The sequence below is a fragment of the Cygnus olor genome, chromosome 3 (genome assembly GCF_009769625.2).
Source record: "Cygnus olor isolate bCygOlo1 chromosome 3, bCygOlo1.pri.v2, whole genome shotgun sequence".
NCBI lineage: Eukaryota > Metazoa > Chordata > Aves > Anseriformes > Anatidae > Cygnus > Cygnus olor.
This window is the reverse complement of record NC_049171.1, coordinates 80,319,710-80,342,574: the sequence shown is the minus strand read 5'-3', so window position 1 is coordinate 80,342,574 and position 22,865 is coordinate 80,319,710. Positions and strand designations below refer to the sequence as shown.

The following is a 22,865-nucleotide window of genomic DNA, read 5'->3' as shown; positions in this document are numbered from 1 at the left end:
AAAGGAAACCATAGCTGTAGTTAGTGACTTGACTTGGATCAATGTTCTAGAAATTTGAATTAGTACATGTCATTCCTTCAACTTTGCCTTTCTGTTCTAATCTATGAATAAAAATAAATCCCCCTAACCCCCCCGCCCCCCCACTCCTTGCCAATGATTAGTTTACGAAGAATTGTTCTAAGTATGGAAATAAACCAAGGCAAGACGTTTTCTTCTGTGTTTGAAGAAGAGGCAGCCATGGTTTATGGTCTTTTTTTTAAGGCTCTGTTTTTTCAACTTGGTATGAATTTGTGCTCAAAGTTTTGGGCAACAAAATATTTCAAAAGTAGATGATAATAAACAGATGCTTAATATAGTACAGTTTCAGTGTGTGTGGGGGAAGCGATATTCTTAGATAAGGATCTGATTTTAATTTCTGTTTGCCATTCCTGTTCCTGCCATCAGATTCATTATTATTTTATCTGAAAGCGTTGCCATCTTTTCTCTCGACCAAAATGACAGCATTTTTGTAATCTCAGATAGTTTTGCTGCAGAATACAAACAATTCCTTCCACATTTATAGATTTCACTGTTTTGTATACTGTTGCACTGAATTTTTAAGAACTAACTTATTAAAAAGAAAACAATAATTAAATTGTCTTTGATTGGAACTAGAAGTATTGCCAAAGAATTATCAAATTGTTTTAGAAAAGGTGGGTTTTTAATTGATTTTATTGACTGTTTTTTCTGGCTCCACGTAGTTCTATATTAGTCACTTCATTATGTTGCTTGGGAACAACCTGGACTAGTTTGTTTGATTAAACTATCAAATCTTTGTTCCAGTCGATTTGGAACACAAGCATATCATTAGCTTCTCTTCTTTTCAATCCTTTGAAACATCCCAAATTTTCCACACTTTAAACAGCATTTCTAGACAGATTTGTGGCACGCTTTTAAATCTGAGGCAAGTTACCCAGATCTAACAATGTAAATAATGTTCCTAAGCATTATCTGAAGCTTTTAACTTTTAGTTGGAAAAAAGAGTGTTTGTCAAGAGAGAGACTTTAACTAACTTATATTCAAATGTAAAACAGATATCAAGGACAACATTATTACTAAATTATTTTACCATCTAATAACAAACATGTAATTTATATATATATACACATTTTTTTTCCTAAAATTCGTCATATTTGAATACCTTTTTGATTCTTGTTCTAAAACACATGAAATCAGAACAGTCATTAAAGTATCAGTGACTAAAAGAGAAATCTTCTTTTGAGAAGTTCCTTTTAGAAGTTAGTTATTACTTTTTTCATCTTTACATATGCAGAAACAATGCTCAGACTTCACTTGGGACATACAGAAGTCGCAAAAAAGCGTGGCGGACCAAAATTAGTGAAGTTGCACCATTTGTAGTACTGCACTCTAATGCTAAATAGTTTGAATATTTAGTTAAACCTTACAGAGAATTGCAATCTGGTAGCTATGGCGATGATTGACTTGAAAAAAGATTTTAGATTCAGCAGGATAAACAGTGGAGCAGACATTTGAAATGTCTTTCCTTCATGTGGTCTTTTGGCAATGCAGAACAAGAGAAGAGACCTACATGAGGAATTTAAAAGAAGTGGGATTAGTTTTGGAGAGTACAATTGGTTCTGGAGTATTTGATTAAATAAAACATTTTTATAGAGTGAAATGCTATATTGATGGGGAAAAAATGAATACAGATTTCCATTCTGATGTCTCAAAGTACTGTATAAACATCAAATCCCTACTCCCCTTTGGGTAAGATATGCATGAGCCACATTTTGCAGACTTGAAAGCTGGTATGTACCTGCTGGGTTGCATGGATGTGGAGGAAGTCTGTGGGCAAGTTGGAAACAGAATCAGAATTTCATTCATTGTGTGTGGTTTTTTTTTTTTTCTTTTAGGCATAGTCATCTTTATGGAATTGCTGTTTAGAATAAAATGAGAGTTTAAACTTTAAGTGTTTGGAAATGACACTACTCATTAAATTTCTGGATGGAGAATGTAGTTGCTCTTTGGGTATAATTAGGATAGACTGATTTTTAAATCCTTTTCTTTGAACTATTTTTCATTTTCTGCGTTGAGTTAAATTATTTGTACAATTCTATATCGGTTTAGCAGAGTTCTAAAAAACAAAAAAAGTACCAGGGTTACTAGTTCCACAGAAATCTAACTTTACACAAATTAATACAGAAAACTCATTTTGCATTTAAGACATATATTAAAAAGGAATATTGCCTGTTGTTAGTGGATTAAACCTCTTGGTTTGAGTCTCTAGGTCCTTCGTGATGTTAGTATTTGTAAATCTTTTCCACGTAGCTCATTTTTATTTGGAGAAGAAAATCAGCTTTTGTGTCTTTTCGAGTCTTTGAGAATTGAGAATTAGCTAGGTGTGGAACACATATAACTGGATAATTTGAAATAAAGGAAATCTTCCCTTTGCACTTGTCAAGAACACTAAAGCTATCAGAAGTTGGTTTATAACTTCCAGACATCTGGCGACTAGCTTCTGCTAACTTCCACCTTAGTAAATAAAAATATGAAAAAACCTGTTTGCCACGGTTGTATGATGCTTGCTTACGAGACTGGTGAGGTGTTGTTTGAAACTTCCTGTAGATTCTCAATTGAAACAGGTTTCGCTACAGAAAGCCTCTATGCTCCTCTCCTTTTAATTGAAAAGTGTTCAGTTTGATCTTGATGTTGTTATCCTAATTTTGATTTGCCGGTAAGACATTGATAGCATTGAGTAGTTTTCTTCATAAACCTCAAAATTTCTAGTTTCATCTTTCTCAGAACTGTGCAACAGCAACCAAAAAAAAAAAAATCAAGCCAAAATCTGTCAGCCAGAAGTAAATTTGCCTAAACCTCTCTCTTCCCCTTGTGCTTTCACGTAATAGCCTTTCCATGTAAAAGAACAGCACTGCCCTTCATTCTGTGCTGTAGCTTGCAAGTTTCCAGAAAAATTAATCCTGCTTCCTGTTGCAGTGTTCTTTTTTTTAGTCTTCTTGGCTTCAGTCTTTTTCTTTTTTTTCAAATGTTGCATTCCTCTCTGAGCAGTTACGTGCCTCAGTAACAGTTTTTTTTAGAAAGGTTTTTAGAATTTTTCAGAAACGTGTTGCTCTGAGGATAGGAGGAATGTATTTGAAATCAGCTTAGGTTATCTGCCAAATTGAGTACATTAAATATGGCACAGTAATAGGCTTTTCCTGAGTGGCTGCTGCCCGAGTGACAGTTGACTGTCCTCCCAACCACAACAGGTTGAGTTTGTAATTAAGAATGCAACTCTTTGCTCACACTCCGTGATTTTGGTTATTTAAGAGCCTGATTCTGCAGTGTGTGGGCAGGTCTCTGCCACTGGGTGGAACTTAAGGCAGTTTGAAAATATTTAAGCAAATAATCTTAGCTATAATCTTCAGTGAAGTTATGTATCTTAGCAAGTGGGGAGAAAGTCTTTTAATGGTTTGTGTTTTTTTCCTGATTTTCATGAAAATGTTTCTTCAAAAATTGTCTGTGTGAAGCTGGATTTACCATTGTTACCCCCCAAATGCTGTTTTTCTGAAATCTGAGGTTTTTCAAGCCATCATTGCCCCTGAACTTTCTGACCGCTTGTTGACTGGCTTTAGGGTGCTGCTAATTCTGCAGGACGGAACAGGGGTTTGTCATCAGCCACGTGAAACTTTGGCTGTTCTTGAGAAGCTTTAAGGATCTGGCTGGATTTTGCTCTGAAGTAGTGGGGTGTTACTGGTTGGTTGTTAATGTTAATTTGGGGGACTTTAGTTGGAATAGTAACGTGTGTGATGGTCCTGCTGGCAAACTGGGTGCTTCCATCTGGAAATAGGGCAGATGCACAAACCATGAGAGAGCACTTTTGAAAGAGAACTTTTAAACAGAGCGTGGAGGGTAGAAAAAAGTATTTCCACTGTTTCTCTTGCTTAATATGAACAAGGAAAAAAAAAAAAGTAAGGTATTGAGCTTTTTTTTTTCTTTTTTTATCTAAAGATTAATTTGGGTTCCTGGCAGGGGAGAAGGCCTTTAACAGGCTTTCTGTAAACCTTGGTTATTGAAAACAAACATGTTAGATTTCCATTTGAAAACTAAAACCAGTCATTACTTTTTAGTAGTTTGTGGTTTTTTACTTTCTTGAAAATGTTTCATTAGTTTCCTGATTTGGGAGCTTTGTAAAGTGGATAGGCCCTGCATTTTGAATGTTTAATACAAGATGCAATCCTGGCTTTTTGCAAACTTTGTCAGAGAGACAAAGGGGGAAGGTACAGGCCCAGCTTTCTCCTGGCATATTAATCTGAAAGCAGTCCTGCAGGCTTTCCTCCTAAGCGTGTCTGCTGTGTTTCTAGATTGAATGCTTAATCTTGTTTTCATGTGGTTTACTTGGAACATCCTGTGTGTGGTGCAGAGGAATACAGATGAGGAGATAGAAATAATGCATTCGCACACGGTGTATTAGAAGCACTTAGAGGCAGAGGACAATGTAAAGAAGCTTTATCAGCTGCTGCATGGCATGACAGACCTCACAAAGGAATTCCAGCACAGTCATGCAGCACGGCTGAAAGAGGTGTGAGGATGATTTCATCCCACGTAGTCGGAAAATACCAAAACGTCCAGGAAAAAAAAAAAAGACTCGTCCAACCGAGCTCTGGAACAGCCTTGAGGGGTATGTAAAAACACGGAGCCAGCACTTAAACGGCTGACAATCAGAATTTTTGGGGGAATTGCTTTGCAGGAGGCTGGGTAAGCCCCCCAGAGCCCCGCGTTAGCCGGGCGGGAGCGGCCGGGAGCCCTCCCCGGAGTCGCCTCACGGGGCCGGGCCGAGCGCGGCGACGAGCCCCCGGCCACCCGCCGCGGGCCGCCAGAAACTTCTGGCAGCTTGGCGGCGCCGGCCCCTCCTCTCGGCGCCGCTCTTAAAGCCGCAGGGCCCGGCCCGCCCCGCCCCCGCCGCCTCCTGCCGGCCCCTCGGCGGCTCCGGTGCCGGCGCCCGAGATGCCGGGGCCGCCAACGTCCTCGTCTGCAGACGGAGCCTCGCCTGCCGGGGCTGCCTGCGCCGGGGCGGCCCCGCGCTGCCTCTCCTCCTTCCCCTGGCGGAGGTGGCGGCGCTGATTTCAGGGTGCCCCTGGTACGAGGTTACCGGATCACGTTCTCAGCTGGCAGTCGCGTTGTAACGTGCGCGGTGTGTTTGTGGTAGCCGACGCTAGGAAGCAGAGAGGCTGAAAGCACGTCCTGCCAAAGCGTGTCAGAGTGAAACGGGCGGGGATGCGTTGGCTCTGGGTGTGAGGGTGTCGATTAAATGGCGTAAGCACAAAGCCGAGAAGGAATAACAGGAAGGTAAAAATAGCCGCGTGCTTATTTTTAATCTCCATCTAATTTTGGTGGAATTGACTGAAACCTGTTTGAGAACAGGTGACTCATCTAGAGCTGGTGAAAATGACAAAGTCGCAGCACGGATTAGATGAAACGGATGCCAGGCTTTGATCATCGCTGTTTGCATGTTGAGTTTGCCTTCTCCATCACGCATCACATCTTGCTGGTTGTTTTAATTTGCCTTTTTCAGCTGATACTATCAACCAGAATGAGGGAGGTATTTTGAAAAGTTCAGTTAGGCAATTTAGGGGGAAAAAAAATCATTTAATACGTCTTTCAGTGGAATGCTAAAATCACAGAACACTTTCCTAGGTGCATCCATTAAAGATTTCCAATGGCAATTGGATATTTTAAAATGTCTAAATGATTCATAGTGGTTAATAAAGAAGTGTATTTCACTGGTATAAATATTTATGTCAAAGCCACTCTGATACTGTATTTCTAGTACGTACCTACAGTGGTTAAGCAAATGGTCCATATGTTTGGCATTCCTCACAATTACTCTATTTACAGTGCTAAATATTAACTAATGCCAGTGAAAGGAGTTAGCCATTGTAAAAGTAGCTTCAGGAGGTTTAGACTAAGGATCAAAATTAACTTCTGGGGGAGTAACAGAGATCAATTCTTGCAGATGTTCGTTCTTCACATGAATTTTTGAAGAAACTTTTAAAAGTAAGCCATAATAATGATAAGTTAATCACTAGTTGTATTGATTAAACTCTTCATAAAAAAGAAATTGAAATCCTATTTTGAAGTTTGTTGATGATTGTGGAGTTGCCTGTTTCTCATCCATAGACTTCCAAACAGTCAAAGACTGGAGCTTCAAAATGTTTCTTCTCTTTATTTTTATTTTTTAATTAAGATTCAGTAGTAGTGAAGAAAAGGCATTTTTTATTTTCCATAAGCTAAACCTAATATTATGACTCTGTCCTCGAGATCATCCTTGAGATCATTTGTTTGGCTGTATTGGGAGGTATAGACTGGTACTGACGCAACCAGCTCTTGCAGTGTGTGTTTATGGGAGAATCCTAGCTACAAGCATGCTTGGAGCGATCTGTCTTAAAATAATCTCGATAGTCTACACTTCCTATGAAGTTTAGAAGATAACTGATAAGAAAGACTATCAGCATCGTAGTGTTGAAGAGTTTCTTCACTAAGGAATGGGGAGATCAGGAGGATGCTCCCCTCGTAGAGCTTTACTAACTTTGCAAGAGAATCTGTTTTCCACTGTTCAGATTTATGTTGTGTGAAACAGTCAATTGATCTACTGAGAGCACTAAGCAAAATCAAGTTTATCACCATCTGAGTCCCTGTCTCAGCATCCTTCCAAGAGGAGTAAGTAAAGCACTTCAGCCTGCCTTGAAGGCAAGTACTATATTTGCACTGTTACAGAAGCAAGAAGGAAATGAATTTCTGAATCCCAGCGTTGTTAACAGCTACCTATTTAATCTCAGTTGAATTTTATTGTTACTAAATCTGTAATAGAAATGGATATGTGTTCATGGATATACTACTCTAGTGCAGTCAAGCATGCATGTGGAGAGGGAGAAGGGGGGCTGGGATTCATTAGAGCATTCATGTTTCTGATGATCTTGACGGAGTATATTGGTGACAATCTTTTAGTATTCTTCAATATATTTTATTACCTGAAAATGAGTGTTAGACTTGAATGAAGAGTCAAGATAAAATGTTATTAGTACGGAGTTAACATTGTAGCAGCTCATGTCACTTGATTTCAAGTTTGGCAAAACTTACATTTCCGAAAGACAGACATTGAAGTATCCAGGTACCTACTTGCCTGCCTTTACTTGTGTCCTATCAGAGCTGGAAACAGCCAGGGGGAGCTACCTGCTGTTGGGTGCAAACAGCCAGGGACATGCACAGCCTCAACAGTAGCTTGGAGAGCTATAGAGGACTGTGTTATCTCCATATTCTTCCTGTAGAGAGCCTGGATGTGCCAGAGTTGCCTCTTGTAATCTGTGCCTGAATCTTTAGGGGTGCATAGACATCACATGGGCTTAGGCAAGGGCTTAGATCTCTCTCCAAAGTTGTTATTTGGGGGCTGCATGGAGGCCTGCAGCTCTTGGAGATGTAGCTCATTGCTGTTGTTCATCTACCCTGTCTTCTGTCTTCTGACCCAGCTTCTACAAAGTGATCCAGAGAGGTGGTTCTGCTACCTCCTCCCGCAGATGACACTACGAGAGGTTGGGTGAGAGGAGATGGACCTCCTCTGAAGGAACAGAGCCTTCCTGAGCCCACTCATGCTAATTGGACTCTTGTTCTACCCCTGCCCCCGGAACGTTTATTTCCCTCCTTCTGTTTCCCTATTTCGGTGTTACCTGTTCCTCCTGTTACTCGTTGCAGAACCTATTCCTTTGTCTGGGCCCTTCACTTTTGTTGTGGATTCATTCTATCACCATTCTCCTGCTGTACTCTGTCCCTCAGGACACGCTCCTGGCAAGCATCCATCCACATAATTTACTTTATTCAAGAGTTAAAAAAAAAAAAAAAAAAAAAAAGTCTCTCCAGAAATGTTCTACTTAAATCAGGCTCATTTTTCATTAGTATTTGAGAGAAATAAAACAAACGCCACTGTCTTCAAGAGATGCCTCAAATCTTGAGGCAATTATAGGAGAAGGTGGAAATGCTTGGTTGGCCTTCACCATTAGAGCAGGGCTGGCTGCCTGCTGCATCCCCTGGTGGTGCAGAGGTTGGAGGTTTATGCGGTGACTTGTTGCAGACAACCGTGGTGTCAGATTATTATATTTACGGTAGTCGTTGCATGAGTTTAGTGCTGCACTCTGTGTTTCTACTGCTGGGATACACATATGCTGTCAGGTTAAGTTTTATGGAGCTGTTTTGTAACACTGTCCACAAAAAGCTAGCGTGACGATGATAGCTGTATTGCCAGCGGCCAGCAATTAAAAAACAGTTGTTTTCCTTTCTGTTCCAGGCCATTGATGAGCCTCCCTATCTCACAGTGGGCACTGATGTGAGCGCTAAGTATAGAGGAGCCTTCTGTGAAGCCAAGATCAAGACAGCAAAAAGACTTGTCAAAGTCAAGGTATGTGGTTTTCCTGCAAATACTTTTGGGAAAAGAAGTAATGTATGTTCAACATAGTCCTTTTCTTGGAGATGGCAGCACAGCCTTTACTATAACAATAAGCGTATTTTTGTTGTGGGGTTGGGAGGGATTCCCCAGGGATTCCCCCCCACCTTTCCCCATGCAATTAGATACATTATGTTTCCTTCACTGCTTTGTCATCTGCCTGCCACCAGGATCTGTGGCCTTCAGTGCCATAGGCTGACTTTAAAGTAGTTGCTGTAAAATGACAAATGTAGGTTTATGTATGGAACAATGTCTTTGGGAAATAGATGAAGCTTCTCAAAAGTAGATTTAATATGGTTTCTTTTACTTCAGGAGCTCAGGTCACTGCCATTTTGCAGAGGCAACTAGATAATGCTTCAGGAATAAGATGAAGTCCTGCTGTCTTTCAACAAAGACTTGGCATATTAAGTCCTACGGAATAGCAAGCAGGGAATCTCACCTAATCTTTACAGTTTCTAGTTAATGACTGACTGAATCAATATAAGCCACATGCAGTAGAAATAAAAATCGTGGGGGAATGTAAGAGACGTTTTAACATCCATTGGGAATTTAAAGTTGTTTGTCTGGTTATTTGTTGTTTGTTCATTTAGGAATATTAAAAAATATTTTAGTTTGTTTTTATTTTGCAGTAAGTCCATGCTGTAAAAAGGCCTTAGATTTCAGTTTGGATAGTGTTGCCCTAAAAGCTTCTAATTTGGGAGCAGGTACTATTTTTCTGTTCCACCTCTTAACCTTATATAGAGTTACATCAGGGCAAGGATCAAAAGTACTTATAAAAAAGAAATTATATTGTTGCTCTGCAACACAGTTATACTGGCAGAGTATTTTTCTTATCTACTGTAAAAAGAAGTGAAAAATGTGTGCCCTGTGAGTGGAGGTAACATGTTATAGGAGAGTCTCCATTATAAATTGTTGTGCCAGGCTTGAACCTGCCCTCATGCTATGGCCAATTTTGCCTACACTATGTGTAAGGGCAGACTGCCTCCAAAAGCCCTGATGGGAAGGATACTGTCACTTATGTGATGATTAATGTTGACTGTAATGAGAAGATGCTAGTCTTAAATCTGACGTCTTTAAAAAGCCTTTAGAGCAAATGAGTGGTCTTCTCATTTCATTAGTCATAGCTATTAACAGCATGAGCTGGTTTATGTTTTACAGCACCATTGAATTTAAGCCATTAAGTACTGGTATTTAGGTGTGAAGTGTCAGTATTTAAGTACAGGAATTGTGTTGTGCCCAGATCGGTGAAGTCCTAACTACTACCAGCTCTTTAGAGGACTTTCAGCCCACCTTCTTATTCTTAGATGGCCACTTGCACTTTTGTGGTGTCCATTGAGAAATATTTTTGTATGGATTTACTTGCAGCTTGGTGACTGCAATGTTTTGCAGCAAGATCTTGAAGTGTAACTGAATTTTCAGTCTGAATTGCTTATGGAGGCTGTGTCTAAAGTCTTGCAGGAGGTGGAAGAGAGAGAGGGAGCCTTCACTATCTGTTACTGCATAACTTAGGGCAGTTAAGCACCTGTACAGTTACTCCTTTGTAGAGTAATGTGTGTTGTGGTGTCATGGTTTGTGGTTTGGTGTGGGTTTTTTGTTGTTGTTGTTTTGTCTGTGAGTACAGTATCAATATCTCTTTATTCTGATTGCCCTGCACCAGTAGTGTATCAACCCTAAACTTAAGTGACCCCTTAATTTTTTCCTCTTTCTGGAGGGTGCAAGCTTTTTCCAGTATTAGTCTAAGCAGAATTCTTACTATCAACTGTACTTTGGAATTTTGATAGTTTATCTGCTACATTTATTTTCCACTTGTTTAACAGACTTTTTCCTGGCCCCAACACATTATATATCTTAGTCTTCTTTGTATTGGGTGCTCTCTCTTAGTTGCCAAAAATTCAGTTAACTTCATAAGAGAAATTTTAGTTTGAGCCTTTCATTTAAGTTTCAAAAACAGTTGCTCTGAGAAAGGAAGGTAGCAACATTTTTTTTTTCCTGGTGTCGAGTTTTGTCATCTTCGGGAAAGTAAAATACACTTAATTACTTCACCTTTTACTTGCTTTCTTCGTCTGTCAAATACTGCTTCCTGGAATATTTTGAGGTGTGCCTTCATAATGACTCTTCCATCAGCAACATAATTTAGTAACTTTTATTTAATGCAACTCAAGTGCAATGTGTTTAACACTTCATTGTCAATAGATGCCATACTTCACACTTACATGGTAAAGAACTTTACATTAAACAGTATATCTTCATTACACATGTTGCCATGTAAAGGAGTAAAACTGAGAGTTGCCTGGACTCGTGAAAAGTTCTGAGGACACTACAAATCTGACTAAAGAACACAGCTTTTGGTGCTAGTGGTAGGCCACTCCCTCTTCATAGGATCAGTCAGAGCTTCTCTTAGTTATTTAAACCAGTTTATTTTGATAGTGTACTCTAAAACACAATTAGCACCATCATCCCCACCCACCAGTTGTATTTGGGCACCCTGCACAGAAATTTCAGACGAAACTGTTTTCAGTGTCTGTCTTTATTAAATAGAAAGTAGCAGAGCATCTGCTACAAAGAGCCTTACCAGCACTGTCATTTCAGGAAGGTGAAGAAAAGGGAAATTCCACCCGAATCTAAACAGTGTGATGACCTGCTGGTCAGATCTGATTTCTGCTAATATCCAGTAATTTTTTTTTTTAACTTTTAAAAATATGTTTGGAAATCTCAGGAAGTGAAAACTGTTGGTATCAAAATCTCTTGAAAAAGAGGCACGTTCCTAATAAACCTTTTAAAAAGAGAAAACGTTCAGGAATACACAATAGTAATTTGATGTGTTCTCCTTTCTTTTGTAGTACACTGTGGCTGGCTCATGGTTTTGGATAGAGTTTCTTTATGCTGTGAAACACATAAAAGATAATTACAGAAAATTAATTAAACCAGTTGCCTCTAAATCAGAATTGATACACTGGTTGTTTCGTCTGAGTGACCACAGGTGTCAGATTATTTTGCATCTAAACTTTGAACTTTTGATTTCTGGATAAATCCCCATCAGGCTGAAGTTCAGAAGGTTGGCCCTTGCTCTATTAATCCCTGTCCAGAATCTTCTGCGTGGCTTTCAGTTTACAAAGTATGACTTGTGTCTGTCTGTCAGACAGGAAGTATTTACTGTCCGTAGGTGGGATGATGCAGCTCTAAAAAGAACATACTTTCAGTAGGTATTGCTGTGGTTTTAACAGAAGATGGACAAGATAACTACTTCATGAAGTAACACCTTGAGGGTAGTAAAGCATTGTAGTGTGTTTATTTTCTAATCAGCCAGTCAAGGTAGGCTTTCCTCAGTCCTGGTTTTAGGTGCTATTCTCAACTGTTTGCTTCTTGCAAGGCTTACAAAACTCCTAAACTTAACTCTTGAGGAGTCAAAGTAGGAGAAGTGGTGTTAGAAAACAGTATCTGTTCTGAAGCAAACTTCACCATCACTGTGTTCTGCACAGGAAACCTCAACTATAGCGAGAACATAACTTTGGGCACCCTTGTGAACCAAGTTCTCCAACTTAATGTAGTATTACTGTTAGCTATTGTGAGTACTAAATAAAACATCATACACTTAAAGCAAACAAGTGTGCTCTGGTGAGCTTTAGAACATCATTTGTGTGTGTTAATAAAATGTGTATATATATGTAATGCCAGAGTTTTTTCAGGGTTTCCCTGGATTTTAAAACCAGAGTGGGGATAAAAAACAAACAAAAAACTTCAGGTGCATCGATCCTTTGACTTAGTGTGTGATCAAGTTAGTTCAGAGTGAAATGAATGATCAATATCTGTATCAGATGCTGCAGGTAATTTAATCATAAATTTGAATTTCCGGCTTATATTTTCCTGACAGTGTGTGCTGGGTTAAAGACACAGCCAGTGACTTGTAAAAATGCCTCGGAAATGCTTGCAGGCTTTACTTAAGTTTTGGAAGAATGAAAATTTAGCAATCCGGACATTTATTTCCAGTTACTAGCATCTCAATGGCTAGGCTGACGTTAACTGAAAAACTGGAGCATTCTGTTTGGGTTTTTCATTTTGTTCAGTTGACAGCAGTGCCCTGTATGTTTTCACACAAGTCTTTCAGCAGTACGTGAAGAAAATGCACTTCAACCAGCAGCAGTAGCAAAAAAAATGCACCATGATATGGGTTTAGATATAGGTGCTAAAACTGTTTGATTTCAGACCATTGAAATGTAAATGTTTCTGCACAGTTATTTATGCTCATAAGTTCTGAAACTTCATCCTTTTTTTGCTGTGGTACTAGAACAGTACAATTCAAATCATTGACAGATGTGCAAGTATTGTTTTGAGCTGTTAAACATTGTTGGTAAACTATTGTTTGTCAGTTCCTTTGGTGGTAATAGGTCTGTTGTGAAAGGTAAAACCAGTTTTGGTAACTAAGAAATTGTTTCCTGTTGTTTCTAAAATATGTGAATGAAAGTTTCAGCAAGTGAAATGATAGTGGTGACTGATTGCATGATGAGAGTAAGGGAAGGACTATTGACATTGCATGTGCTTATGCTGCTCAATTGTATCAAGTGATTGTCAGTTGATTTATATTTTTTTTAGGTAACTTTTAGACATGATTCTTCAACAGTGGAAGTGCAGGATGACCACATAAAGGGTCCCTTAAAGGTAATACATTTGTTTTATATTTTGTGAACACTTTGAAAAGCATTTGAAATAAATGTGTATGCGTAGTATGAAGTGAAAGAGGAAGGTTCATTTTATTACCTAGGCCAGATAGTTTTGTGAAGCATAAAAGGTAATGCTGCAAAGCTAACGTTGGTATATGCTTCCTTTTCATGTTAACTTTTTCCTCTGTAGGTAAAGGGGATACAGCATACTGGCTGATGCAAGCCTCTTTCGTCTTCTTGGCCTTAAAGCTAAGAAGTTTGGCTGGCTCTGATTTTTAGTTACTGTTGCTTTGGAAAACTCGGCTGGAGGATTTGATGGGCAAGCTCTTATACAAGAGAATGACATCACTCAGATTGGTTCTTGTTCCCCACCTGCTGGCAGGAAATAATCAGCTCAGTTAGTTGGCTTATTTTAGTGGAATGAAAGAAAGAAGTTTTAAGGAGTACAAGCAGATTCAAATGAAATTGAAAAGGTGTGGTATATTTAACGAAGTCTATAGATATTAATTCTGTTTGATGAATACAGAAGTGTAAACTTCATTGTCTGTTTTAGAACCTGTCTGGTGCTAAGTGGCTTTTACATTTTAGGTGGGAACTGTTGTGGAAGTGAAGAATCCAGATGGAACTTACCAGGAAGCAGTGATCAACAAATTAACAGATGCAAGTTGGTACACTGTAGGTAAGAGAAATAATTATGTATTCGAATAAAACTCCTGACTTAAATTAAGCCAGTAACCTGTATTTTTCTTGGACATGTCTTAAACAAGGTGAGAGAAATTTTTTGAAGACCCTTATATAAGCATTCAAAGTTTGCATTTAAAAAAAAAAAAATCAAAATTTCTTACTTTGGGTTTTTATAAGAAACTTCACCCACCACAAGGTGAAATTAGGATGTAAGATACAAACTTAGTGAGCTGCTGTATAATTGGGTACTGTTTAGGTATTTAATATGCTCTTATTAAATATTCTGAAGCAAAGTATGTTGTCACACACATTTGCACAATTCAAATTGCAATACATACTTTTCCCTACTTTTAGACTTTGCCCTGACAACTACTCCTGTGAAATCAGAGATACAGCTTGTTTTTTTGGTGTTTTTTTCATTTTAAGTCTTTCTATTCATTTTGCCTATTCTAGAATATGACATTTCAGGCTTTAGATGATGTATCCACGTGCCAACAAGCAAACCTTGGATCTATTTATTTATTTATTTTTCCATAGGTTTTAGAGAAATGGGTTTACCCTTTGATGCTATGTACCAGTAGATAAATCTTGGGGAGAACTGGTCAGTGGTAGAATGATAACATATATTCCATCTGTGCACTGGTAATTTTAAAGCTACTGTAGGAAGTGACCTGTTTCTTGAAGTTGTATATTCCTCTCCTTGATAGATAACCAGGACTTGGGAAGATGAGGACCAGGTCTTGAAACCTTAGCAAGGTTTACTTGCACCAGGATACTAAGGGTTGTTACTGCTAAAGTGCTGTTGAACAACTAGGGAAAGACTAACTTCCCTAGCCTTAGTCCTTTTAGAAAGGAATAGAGCTGTGAGTTTAGATACAGTCTTCCAGGTAAGTGCTGCAGAAAATACTTGTTTTCCTGTTGGAGAAGTAGGCTATGTAAGTAAAGGAGAGACCAGGCTAGGATGGGTTGAAACATGGGGTATAAAGACACAAACTAACATCATAGTTAGTTCTGATAATTAGTATAGAGGTAGATCAGATGTGAGAGCTTTAAAGAACAAAATGGTATAGCTGGTAGATCTCTGTTGTACGTCCATGCTTATGCTTCTGAGAAAGCATGAGGTTAACGGTTCAGCAAAAAGAAAAAGATAGGAGTCAGTGCAGATTAAATTCTGAAAGTTGGTGTCGTGTTTTTTTGTAAATCAAAGTACATGACTGCCAATAATCCTGTGTCTGAGAAAGAGGAAGAAGAGATGTAAGTGTTGAGACTAAAAACCTTATTTTATAGATAAAAGTAGACAAAAGCATGTTGACCTTGCAGAATCAGTAAAAGCTGCTGACTGTGTAACGCACTTTAAGAGAATTGACTCTAGCAGTGAATGATTAGAATAATCTTTGTCAGGAGGGTGACTGGAATGGGTTTGAAATTACCTTGCAGACCGTGATGACTTTGCAGATCTGAGTGAAAGTCCTGCTTCAAGGGCTAGTTGGCATTTACCAAATTTCAGAATTAGCACGCTTCTTAGCCAGCAGATTTATCTAATGTAATTGCAGCACTTGTTGAGAAGTATCAAATTATTTGCGCTATTAATGGTTTTATGAATAAAGTTACTTTGTTTTGATTAAAACAAAACAAACTACACAAAACTTTGTAGAAGGACAGATCTGAAGTAGTAGCGTTCCTGAAGTTGTTAATGTATTACCATTTGTGCCACTGCAGCAGTAGTGTGTGAAATTTAGGCTAACCGTTTTGTCTGCTTGAAGACTCTCTTAACACTAAATTATTTAGGTTGTCTAAATAGAAATTGTATGTGAGTTCACTTGTAAGTTTTTTTTTCGTGCTACTTCTTTCTTACAAAAGGAAGATGGGAATTAATTTAAAACAAAAAAACAACAAGCTACCAGTATAGCCTTTAGCATGGGCAAAGTTATCTGTGTACATGGTGTGCATAGTTTATTTGCCTGTCCTGTAAAAATTTGTCAAGAAGCACAAGGTAAACTAATCCTGGTAACTTGATACTATTCCATTATTCAAACGTGTCTTCAGAAAGTTTGCGATACTCTTAACACTTAAACTCATTGTTTACTGTGAGGAAAAAAAATGTAATATCGCTTTACTAAAAATGTGGAATTGTACATGTGCAGAAGTAGTCTCACCTCCTTTTGCACTCTTTTCATCATTACCTTGCTGCTTTTTTCTTGCAGTTTCAGGTTTGGCGTTTTACAACGCAATACACATTTATATGTCTGCTTAGTAGACTGCTTTGAGAATGCCCACATTAGATTTGAACGTCACATGCATTAAAGCCATCGGTGCTATGCTGGCTGCACAAGTCTTTCAGGCGGTCAAAGCTTTTTGGTCGAATGTATTTGTGTTATGGAAGAAGATTAAGGATCCCTCTGGCAGGGAAGAGGCCACAGATTACCACTCAGGATACATAACCTGGCTACCTACCTAGTTCTGAATAGTAGTCAGCTTATCCCTTGAAGAGGATAGACTTTTTTTAAGCTCTAATTATGTAAGGAGACTCAGTTACATTAATTAACACAAACTGAATTAGGAACCTGTTGCCTTCTACTTCTCTTAACAAAGGGAGGGCTCAATTATATGTTGACCATTTGAGATGCAGCTCAAAAATCTGTGTATTCTGTTGTGCAGTTCTTGCCCTTAATACTTTTTCAACAAATATTGAAGTGTCAGATGTGCATCTATGGTTGTTATTTTATCACTATACTGTAGTCAACAATTACTGCAGTGTAAAACAAAGAATGGTAGTCATAAGGGGTAGTTTTTCTTTGTTCATCAATAGTACTGTGTTATATAAGGATGAAAAAAGATCTCAGAACTAGTTAAGAGTTTCTTTTATATCAAATAAATAATGGTTGGGAGTTCTGTGTGTGTGTATATATATGTATTTAATAGATGTTAAAACTAGAGTATGGCACCCACTATTTGATAGTCAGACATGGCTGAAAACTAAGTTCTGATCTTGCCAGGCGTCTTTTGCTGGTTGACAGCCATTCTCTGAACACTGTTATTTTGGCTCTTGTTTGTCAAAGTGTTTATGTATTTTTAGTTTTCTACCACATGATTGAATTTTAATGAGATTACTGCTGAGCCTGATTCAGACACTGTTGACAGAAGAGAAAGTTTGAATGAAGGTGAAGGAGACATGTTAAGAACTTGCTGAAACTTTAACATTTAATTTAATCTTTTTAATCTAATCTTGGGGTTGTTTCCCTGCCCCCAAAAGTCTTCAAGGTCACTGCAGTGCGGGGACAAGAATATAATTGTCATCACCGTTGGGGGCCAGAGAGGAGGTCAATTCTTGTTTCACTGAACAGTGCAAGCATTACCTGAGTTAAAACTTGTCACCAAGTTTTCATCCATTAAGTACCTGTAGTAAACTTGATAAAAGTTTACTTTTTATATGATCAGTTTATCGACTTCTAAAGATACCACCTTGAATGTGTGCGATGTATTTCTGGATTTAAATGGATGAAGTACGTAGCTGAAGCCAATTGTTCTACAAACTTCTTTCCAGTTGACCTTGCTCAATTGCTAGAGATAATAAAGCCTGGTGACAGCAGAAGTAGCATGGAGCCAAGAAGCCGGGAGCTCCACAGTTCTCTTACAACACCTGATTTTGATGATTGTTCTTTGACCAGTTTGTTGTCATCCTCATTAGGCTGTTATCGCTGCTGTTTTACAGGTTAGCTGAATGAGGTCAGCAGGGAGAAATGCTGAACTTTCAAATAACATTGAACTGTAATTTTTTTTTCTCCGTATGTCAGTCTGTGCTTCTCAGCAGTAAGAGTAGCTTCCAGTTGAGGATTGTAGGAATTCTGGTTTTGAAATAACGTTCTGTAAAAATTGAAAATGCTGAGAGTTGTTTTTCATTTCTAGCTTGTATTGATTTTTATTTTTGTGTGCTGGTCTATAAATTGTATGTGCTTAACTACTGATTAGTTAAGATTCCATTTAACATGTGCAAGCATGGAGTAACTACAGTGAGCCAGCAACTTAAATATTTGGCCAGTCTGTGCAAATGCTTTACTGGATATGTAGTAGTATCCAGGTACAGCTTTGTAAGGCCTGGCTACAGGAAGATCTTATCTCATTCTTTCTGACACTTAAAGTAATTGATTACTAATATCCTGATTTTTTTAAAAAATAAATAAAAGATCAAATCTTTTTTTCCCCCTGCCTCGCTTCTTACCTGGTGACAGTATTTGATGATGGTGATGAGAAGACTCTTAGGCGTTCTTCGCTGTGCTTAAAAGGAGAGCGACATTTTGCTGAAAGTGAGGTAATTGAAGAATTTTAATACAATTTCTAATTTGGAAAAATTTAAAGTGATATATTTTTAGTAATTCAGTCTTCAGTATGTTGTGTACATCCATGCTACTAAAAATGGTGATTATGTACAATATAGCCTACAGGGTATGGCTTTTTTTTTTAAACCAAGTAATATAGTTGAATTTCACCAAACTGTGTAAGTTAACAAAGAAAATCAACGTTTCACATCTATCACTTTTATATTATTAATGGTCCATGGATTGGGGATCACATAAAAGGCAGCAATCACATAACTACTTTGCTTTACAAATTTAAAAATATCTGTAAGTATTCATTGCAAAAAATCACAAATTGTACATAATAAATGTACATCTTTAGATATATTTAAGTTCTTGTGGATTTTTAAGTGATTGTTACTTCATGATAGCCAATAAACTTAAAAGGTCGGTGCTTTTTTCTTAGGTAAATCGTAAGTTGCTGTTACCTGTTGATTTGAAGGCGTTTATCAGTATTTTAAAGCTGTTTCATGTCTTAAGTGAGGTCTGTGTCTTAAGTGTGCAGATATTTGTAGCAAATTTAAACTAGTTCAAACTTCGGAATAAGGCTTTTTCATCTTTATTATGTAACACAATCTGGACTGATGGGTGGATTTATGTAAACATGCTAGCTTATTGGAAAGCTACTGCAGTAAGGTTTTTTTTTTTCTGTATAAGTATTCTTTGTTATTGTAGTCAGCTTAGCTTCTTGCCTACTTTCTGCATTCTTGTAAAGGTTCAGATACCTTCTAGAATGGTAAATCAGGATTAGGCAAATCTAAAGAGGGCTTGAGTGGAAGCCTGAGTCTGGATTCAGATATAAATACCAGAATTTTAAAGATTGCATTGTTTCTCCAATTAATTCCTTGTTATTAATGATCAGCATGCCTGAAAATCAGGCTGCTTCAGTTACAAAAATACTATTTTAATGTGGATTCAGGAGTTTTACTTTATAGTAAGTGGGTTGAAAATTTTAGTGTGTGTATATGTACGTGTATATAGATAAATAGATCTGCAACCCAGCTGGCAGAACAAGAGTCAGTTCAGATTATTTTGTCAGTTTGAAAGAAATCTTACGTTCAGGTGACTCCTGTTACTTTCATTTTATGATCATTCTTATCATAGTTTTTGATGTCTTGATAAAAGTTGCTGATAAGCAATTCATTGTCACCAGCTCTCAATGAAGGGCATGTTGTGTGTTTCTAATAATTACCTCATGATTGTAAAGCTACTTAGCAGGGAAAATTGCAGCTCCAACTTCTTTTGCAATTAGACCGATGTCACACGATTATCTTGTTGTGATACTGCTTTAACTTGATCTCTGATTTCACATTGTTTACGGGATCTGTTAGGGTGTCTGCCATGCTCACAAGTAATTTACTTCAAGATTTAAAAAGCCAATTTTATTATATCTATTGAGTTCAGTTCTGCCTGGTGCGGAAGATGTTTGAGATTCTAGTTGATGTTTCACATTTAGAAATTCACACAAAACTCGGAAGTGTAATTGAGAGGAACATGTTTATTTTGGAGGACTTTATGCCGCCTTTCAAAGAATGAAAAGAGGTGCTTATGGTACCGAAAAAAATCTGTGTACCAGCAGCCTTCAAATTCGGAATGATTCTTTTAAACAGGTAACAGCAGCCTTGAAGAAGATACTGGAGGTCTGTGAGGTCCTTCTGTTGATGTTCTAGTAGTCTTGCTGACACAATGTGTTGTTACAGCAGAAACATCACTGCTTTTAAAAGTACTTTTGTAATGAGACAGTTTCTGTATTGACAAAATTACTTTAACCAAGTTGTCCAAACTTACGTTTTGGACAATAACTTTGCCTTTTTTTGTTAGTGTGTATAAACGTGTATTTTTTTCATTTCAACAGACATTAGATCAGCTTCCACTCACAAATCCTGAACACTTCGGGACTCCTGTTATAGGAAAGAAAACAAACAGGGGAAGGAGATCCAATCACATGTAAGTTTAATGTCTTTGTCTGTGCTCTTACCCAATTCTGAAGTTCCCAGTATTTATTATTTTTATTATTAGTCGTATATTCAAAAAAGAGCAAGCTATATGAAAAGTGTTGTTCAGCACTCAGACTGAAAGTCAGTTTTCCCTGTATTAGTGCATGCAAGAATTGCAAGTCTTCATGGGATCAGTATTTGAAATAGTGGCAGGTATTGACAAGTGAGTGGAGACAATCTCTTGGACTTAAACTAAAGCCATTGCAACACAGTTTTTTTCTAGCTGATGTGAGGTCTGTAGAAGGCACTGGAATCCTCCTGGTATCTTTTGGTTTCTCATTGCAAGGTCTTTGAAGGGCTTTTAGAAATAGATGAACAATGTTATGGTTTGGAGCAAAGCTTACAGATAGAAAAAAGAAAACAACAACAAAAAAACAAGATCAAGAGTAATGATTTGATTTCCTGGGTTCCAGAGTTCTTGGTGGTTGTGATCTTGAAGAATCATTATGAAATACTCAATTGACTCTGCTCTTGCTCTTGTTTTTAAAGTTTTGAGGTAGTAGTGACAGGGATAAAAAGGGAGTTGTCATGCTTGGATTATCCTTCATTGCTTTGTCTTTTTGATCATAAATATTGCTCTGTATTTGTACAGGTGATACAAACTTACTTGAATATTGATTTACTATTCTGCTGTACTGAAGGAGAAAGATTGAATAAGCTGGCACGTATCACAGCAGACATGATTGCAGCTTCCTTGGTGTCTCTGAGTTGTTGTCTTCTCTGTTTACCTAACTACACAGGATGTTGTTATGGCAGAAACAGGATGCTTATTTTTATCTTATGGTTCATACTGACCAAACTGGGTAAAAAGACAAATTGTACAAGATGCTGGTGAACTGAGCTAGGCTGTAGACTCTCGAAGGTAGTCCTGGCTTTTTCTTGTCCTTAGCTTTGTTCTCTTCTCACAAGAGATTCTCAAACCCCAAGAAGCAGCCTGAAAGACTTTTATACTGTATTTTAAAAGAAATAAACACTTTTACAAAAGGATGTTGGGGGGAAAAATCCTTTTATTTATGAGCGCTGCAAATGATGTAAAATTGAGGTTGGTAAAATAAAACAGTAATTCAGTTTAGGCTATAAAACAGCTGTCATCAATTACGCAAATGCTAACTGTGAGTCTTCTGTTAATATTGAGCTTTTTGCACAAAAGTAGTTATATGAAAAATGGAAGATAGCTTTTAAAATTCTGCATTATATGCTTATTGAACATGCTGTGTATTTTCTGAAAATTAACCTTCAAAGTGAGTAGTCTAAAGAAATAGTCAAATAATAATAACAGAAGAGAATAATACACATGATGTGTTTATATATAGCCAGGGGTGCTGAATATTTTTAATTGGTTGCATGCAATTTTAGTTGGAGTAGTTTTCTACATTTTGAGTCCACATATGGTTAAAATCAGGTGTAACTTTCTACTGGAACAGCCAAAAAATGAGCTGGAACCTTCTTGGAATCAAAATATGTTTGTGCCTTGGCCCATCTACTTTTTTCAATGTGAAATTGAAGCAGTCACTGAAATGTATCACTGCAGATCTTTGAACACACACACACACACACACACACCCCGTTTCAGGATAAATAAACAACTTTTTTTCTTCTTGCTATTTATCTTTGTAGCTGATGTTTTTTCTTCACAGATTTGTCCTCTCTCAGAATAACTTTGTCTGCTGTATGACAGATGACAGCAGGTTTATAGACTATGGCTGCTAAAGTAAAAACAGAGACATTAAAAGGGGGGGGGGGGAAATCATTTTCACTTAATGATGGTCCAAAACTACAGTTACCACAGTATTTTTGTCCTAGTGAAACACTGTTCAGAATTAGTTTTGAATGTCCAGACAGTGGGTTTCTGAGCTTGTAATATTTTGGTATTATGAATAGTTTTATAGTTAAAAATAAAATTATTTTATGTCCCTGTAAATATTTTTGTTCACGTTTATCTTAAAATACCATTCAATTTAAGTCACTATCATTTATGCTTCTTAGATAGTTAGCTCTGGTTCACCTCTAATTATAGTAGATGAGATTTGAGCAGTTGAGTTTTAAGTCTTTTTCTGTCATTTAGTCCTGAAGAAGAATCTTCATCCTCTTCCAGCGATGAAGATGAAGATGATAGGAAACAAAGCGATGAGTTACTAGGAAAAGTTGTGTGTGTGGACTGCTTCAGTGTGGATAAAAAGAAAGCTCTGTGGTTTCCAGCCTTGGTAAGACTTTCATCTTTATTTTTAATTTTGCAAAGAATTTAATGCATTTGCTAGGCATTAAAGAAAGGTGTTGTTTTTCCTCTTCAGTGGGTTCATCTATACTGTTAGTATGTTTCTTAAAAATTGAGTGTCATAGTAGTCAAAGGAAATGCTATGCATGTGAATGCATTTATTTACACAGTCATTGATAAATGGCTTTAGTTCTTCCAAATAGCCAGAGCTAGCTGGCCTACTTCCAGCTCGACCGTGTGTTGAGTAGTACCACTGAAATAATATTTGAGTTTTTTTACCTATGCCATCGTATATAGTTTTTCTGAATTGCCAGGTTTTATCAAGGGAGAAAGTATGAGAAGAACAAAGATGGAAAGTTTAGTAATTAAGTAGACATTATTTTTCTAGTTCCAGTGTAAACCTATTTGATTAAAAACATTTGATTTTATTCTTTTTTTGCTTTAGATAGGTAGTAGAGAATTGCC

At 37.6% G+C, this 22,865-nt stretch overlaps 1 protein-coding gene across 3 annotated transcripts in view; it reads left to right on the top strand.

The window, feature by feature from the left end:
* Positions 1-22,865, top strand: part of ARID4B (AT-rich interaction domain 4B) — an 88,461-nt gene that overhangs the window by 21,807 nt on the left and 43,789 nt on the right. For 2 of the 3 annotated variants that reach the window (XM_040551741.1, XM_040551739.1), the window contains 6 exons: positions 8,336-8,446; positions 13,082-13,147; positions 13,738-13,828; positions 18,063-18,142; positions 20,044-20,135; positions 22,251-22,389. In XM_040551741.1, the coding sequence (XP_040407675.1) occupies positions 8,336-8,446; positions 13,082-13,147; positions 13,738-13,828; positions 18,063-18,142; positions 20,044-20,135; positions 22,251-22,389 (579 nt within the window). The remainder of the gene's footprint in view (positions 1-8,335; positions 8,447-13,081; positions 13,148-13,737; positions 13,829-18,062; positions 18,143-20,043; positions 20,136-22,250; positions 22,390-22,865) is intronic. The other variant, XM_040551740.1, reaches the window with a different exon arrangement.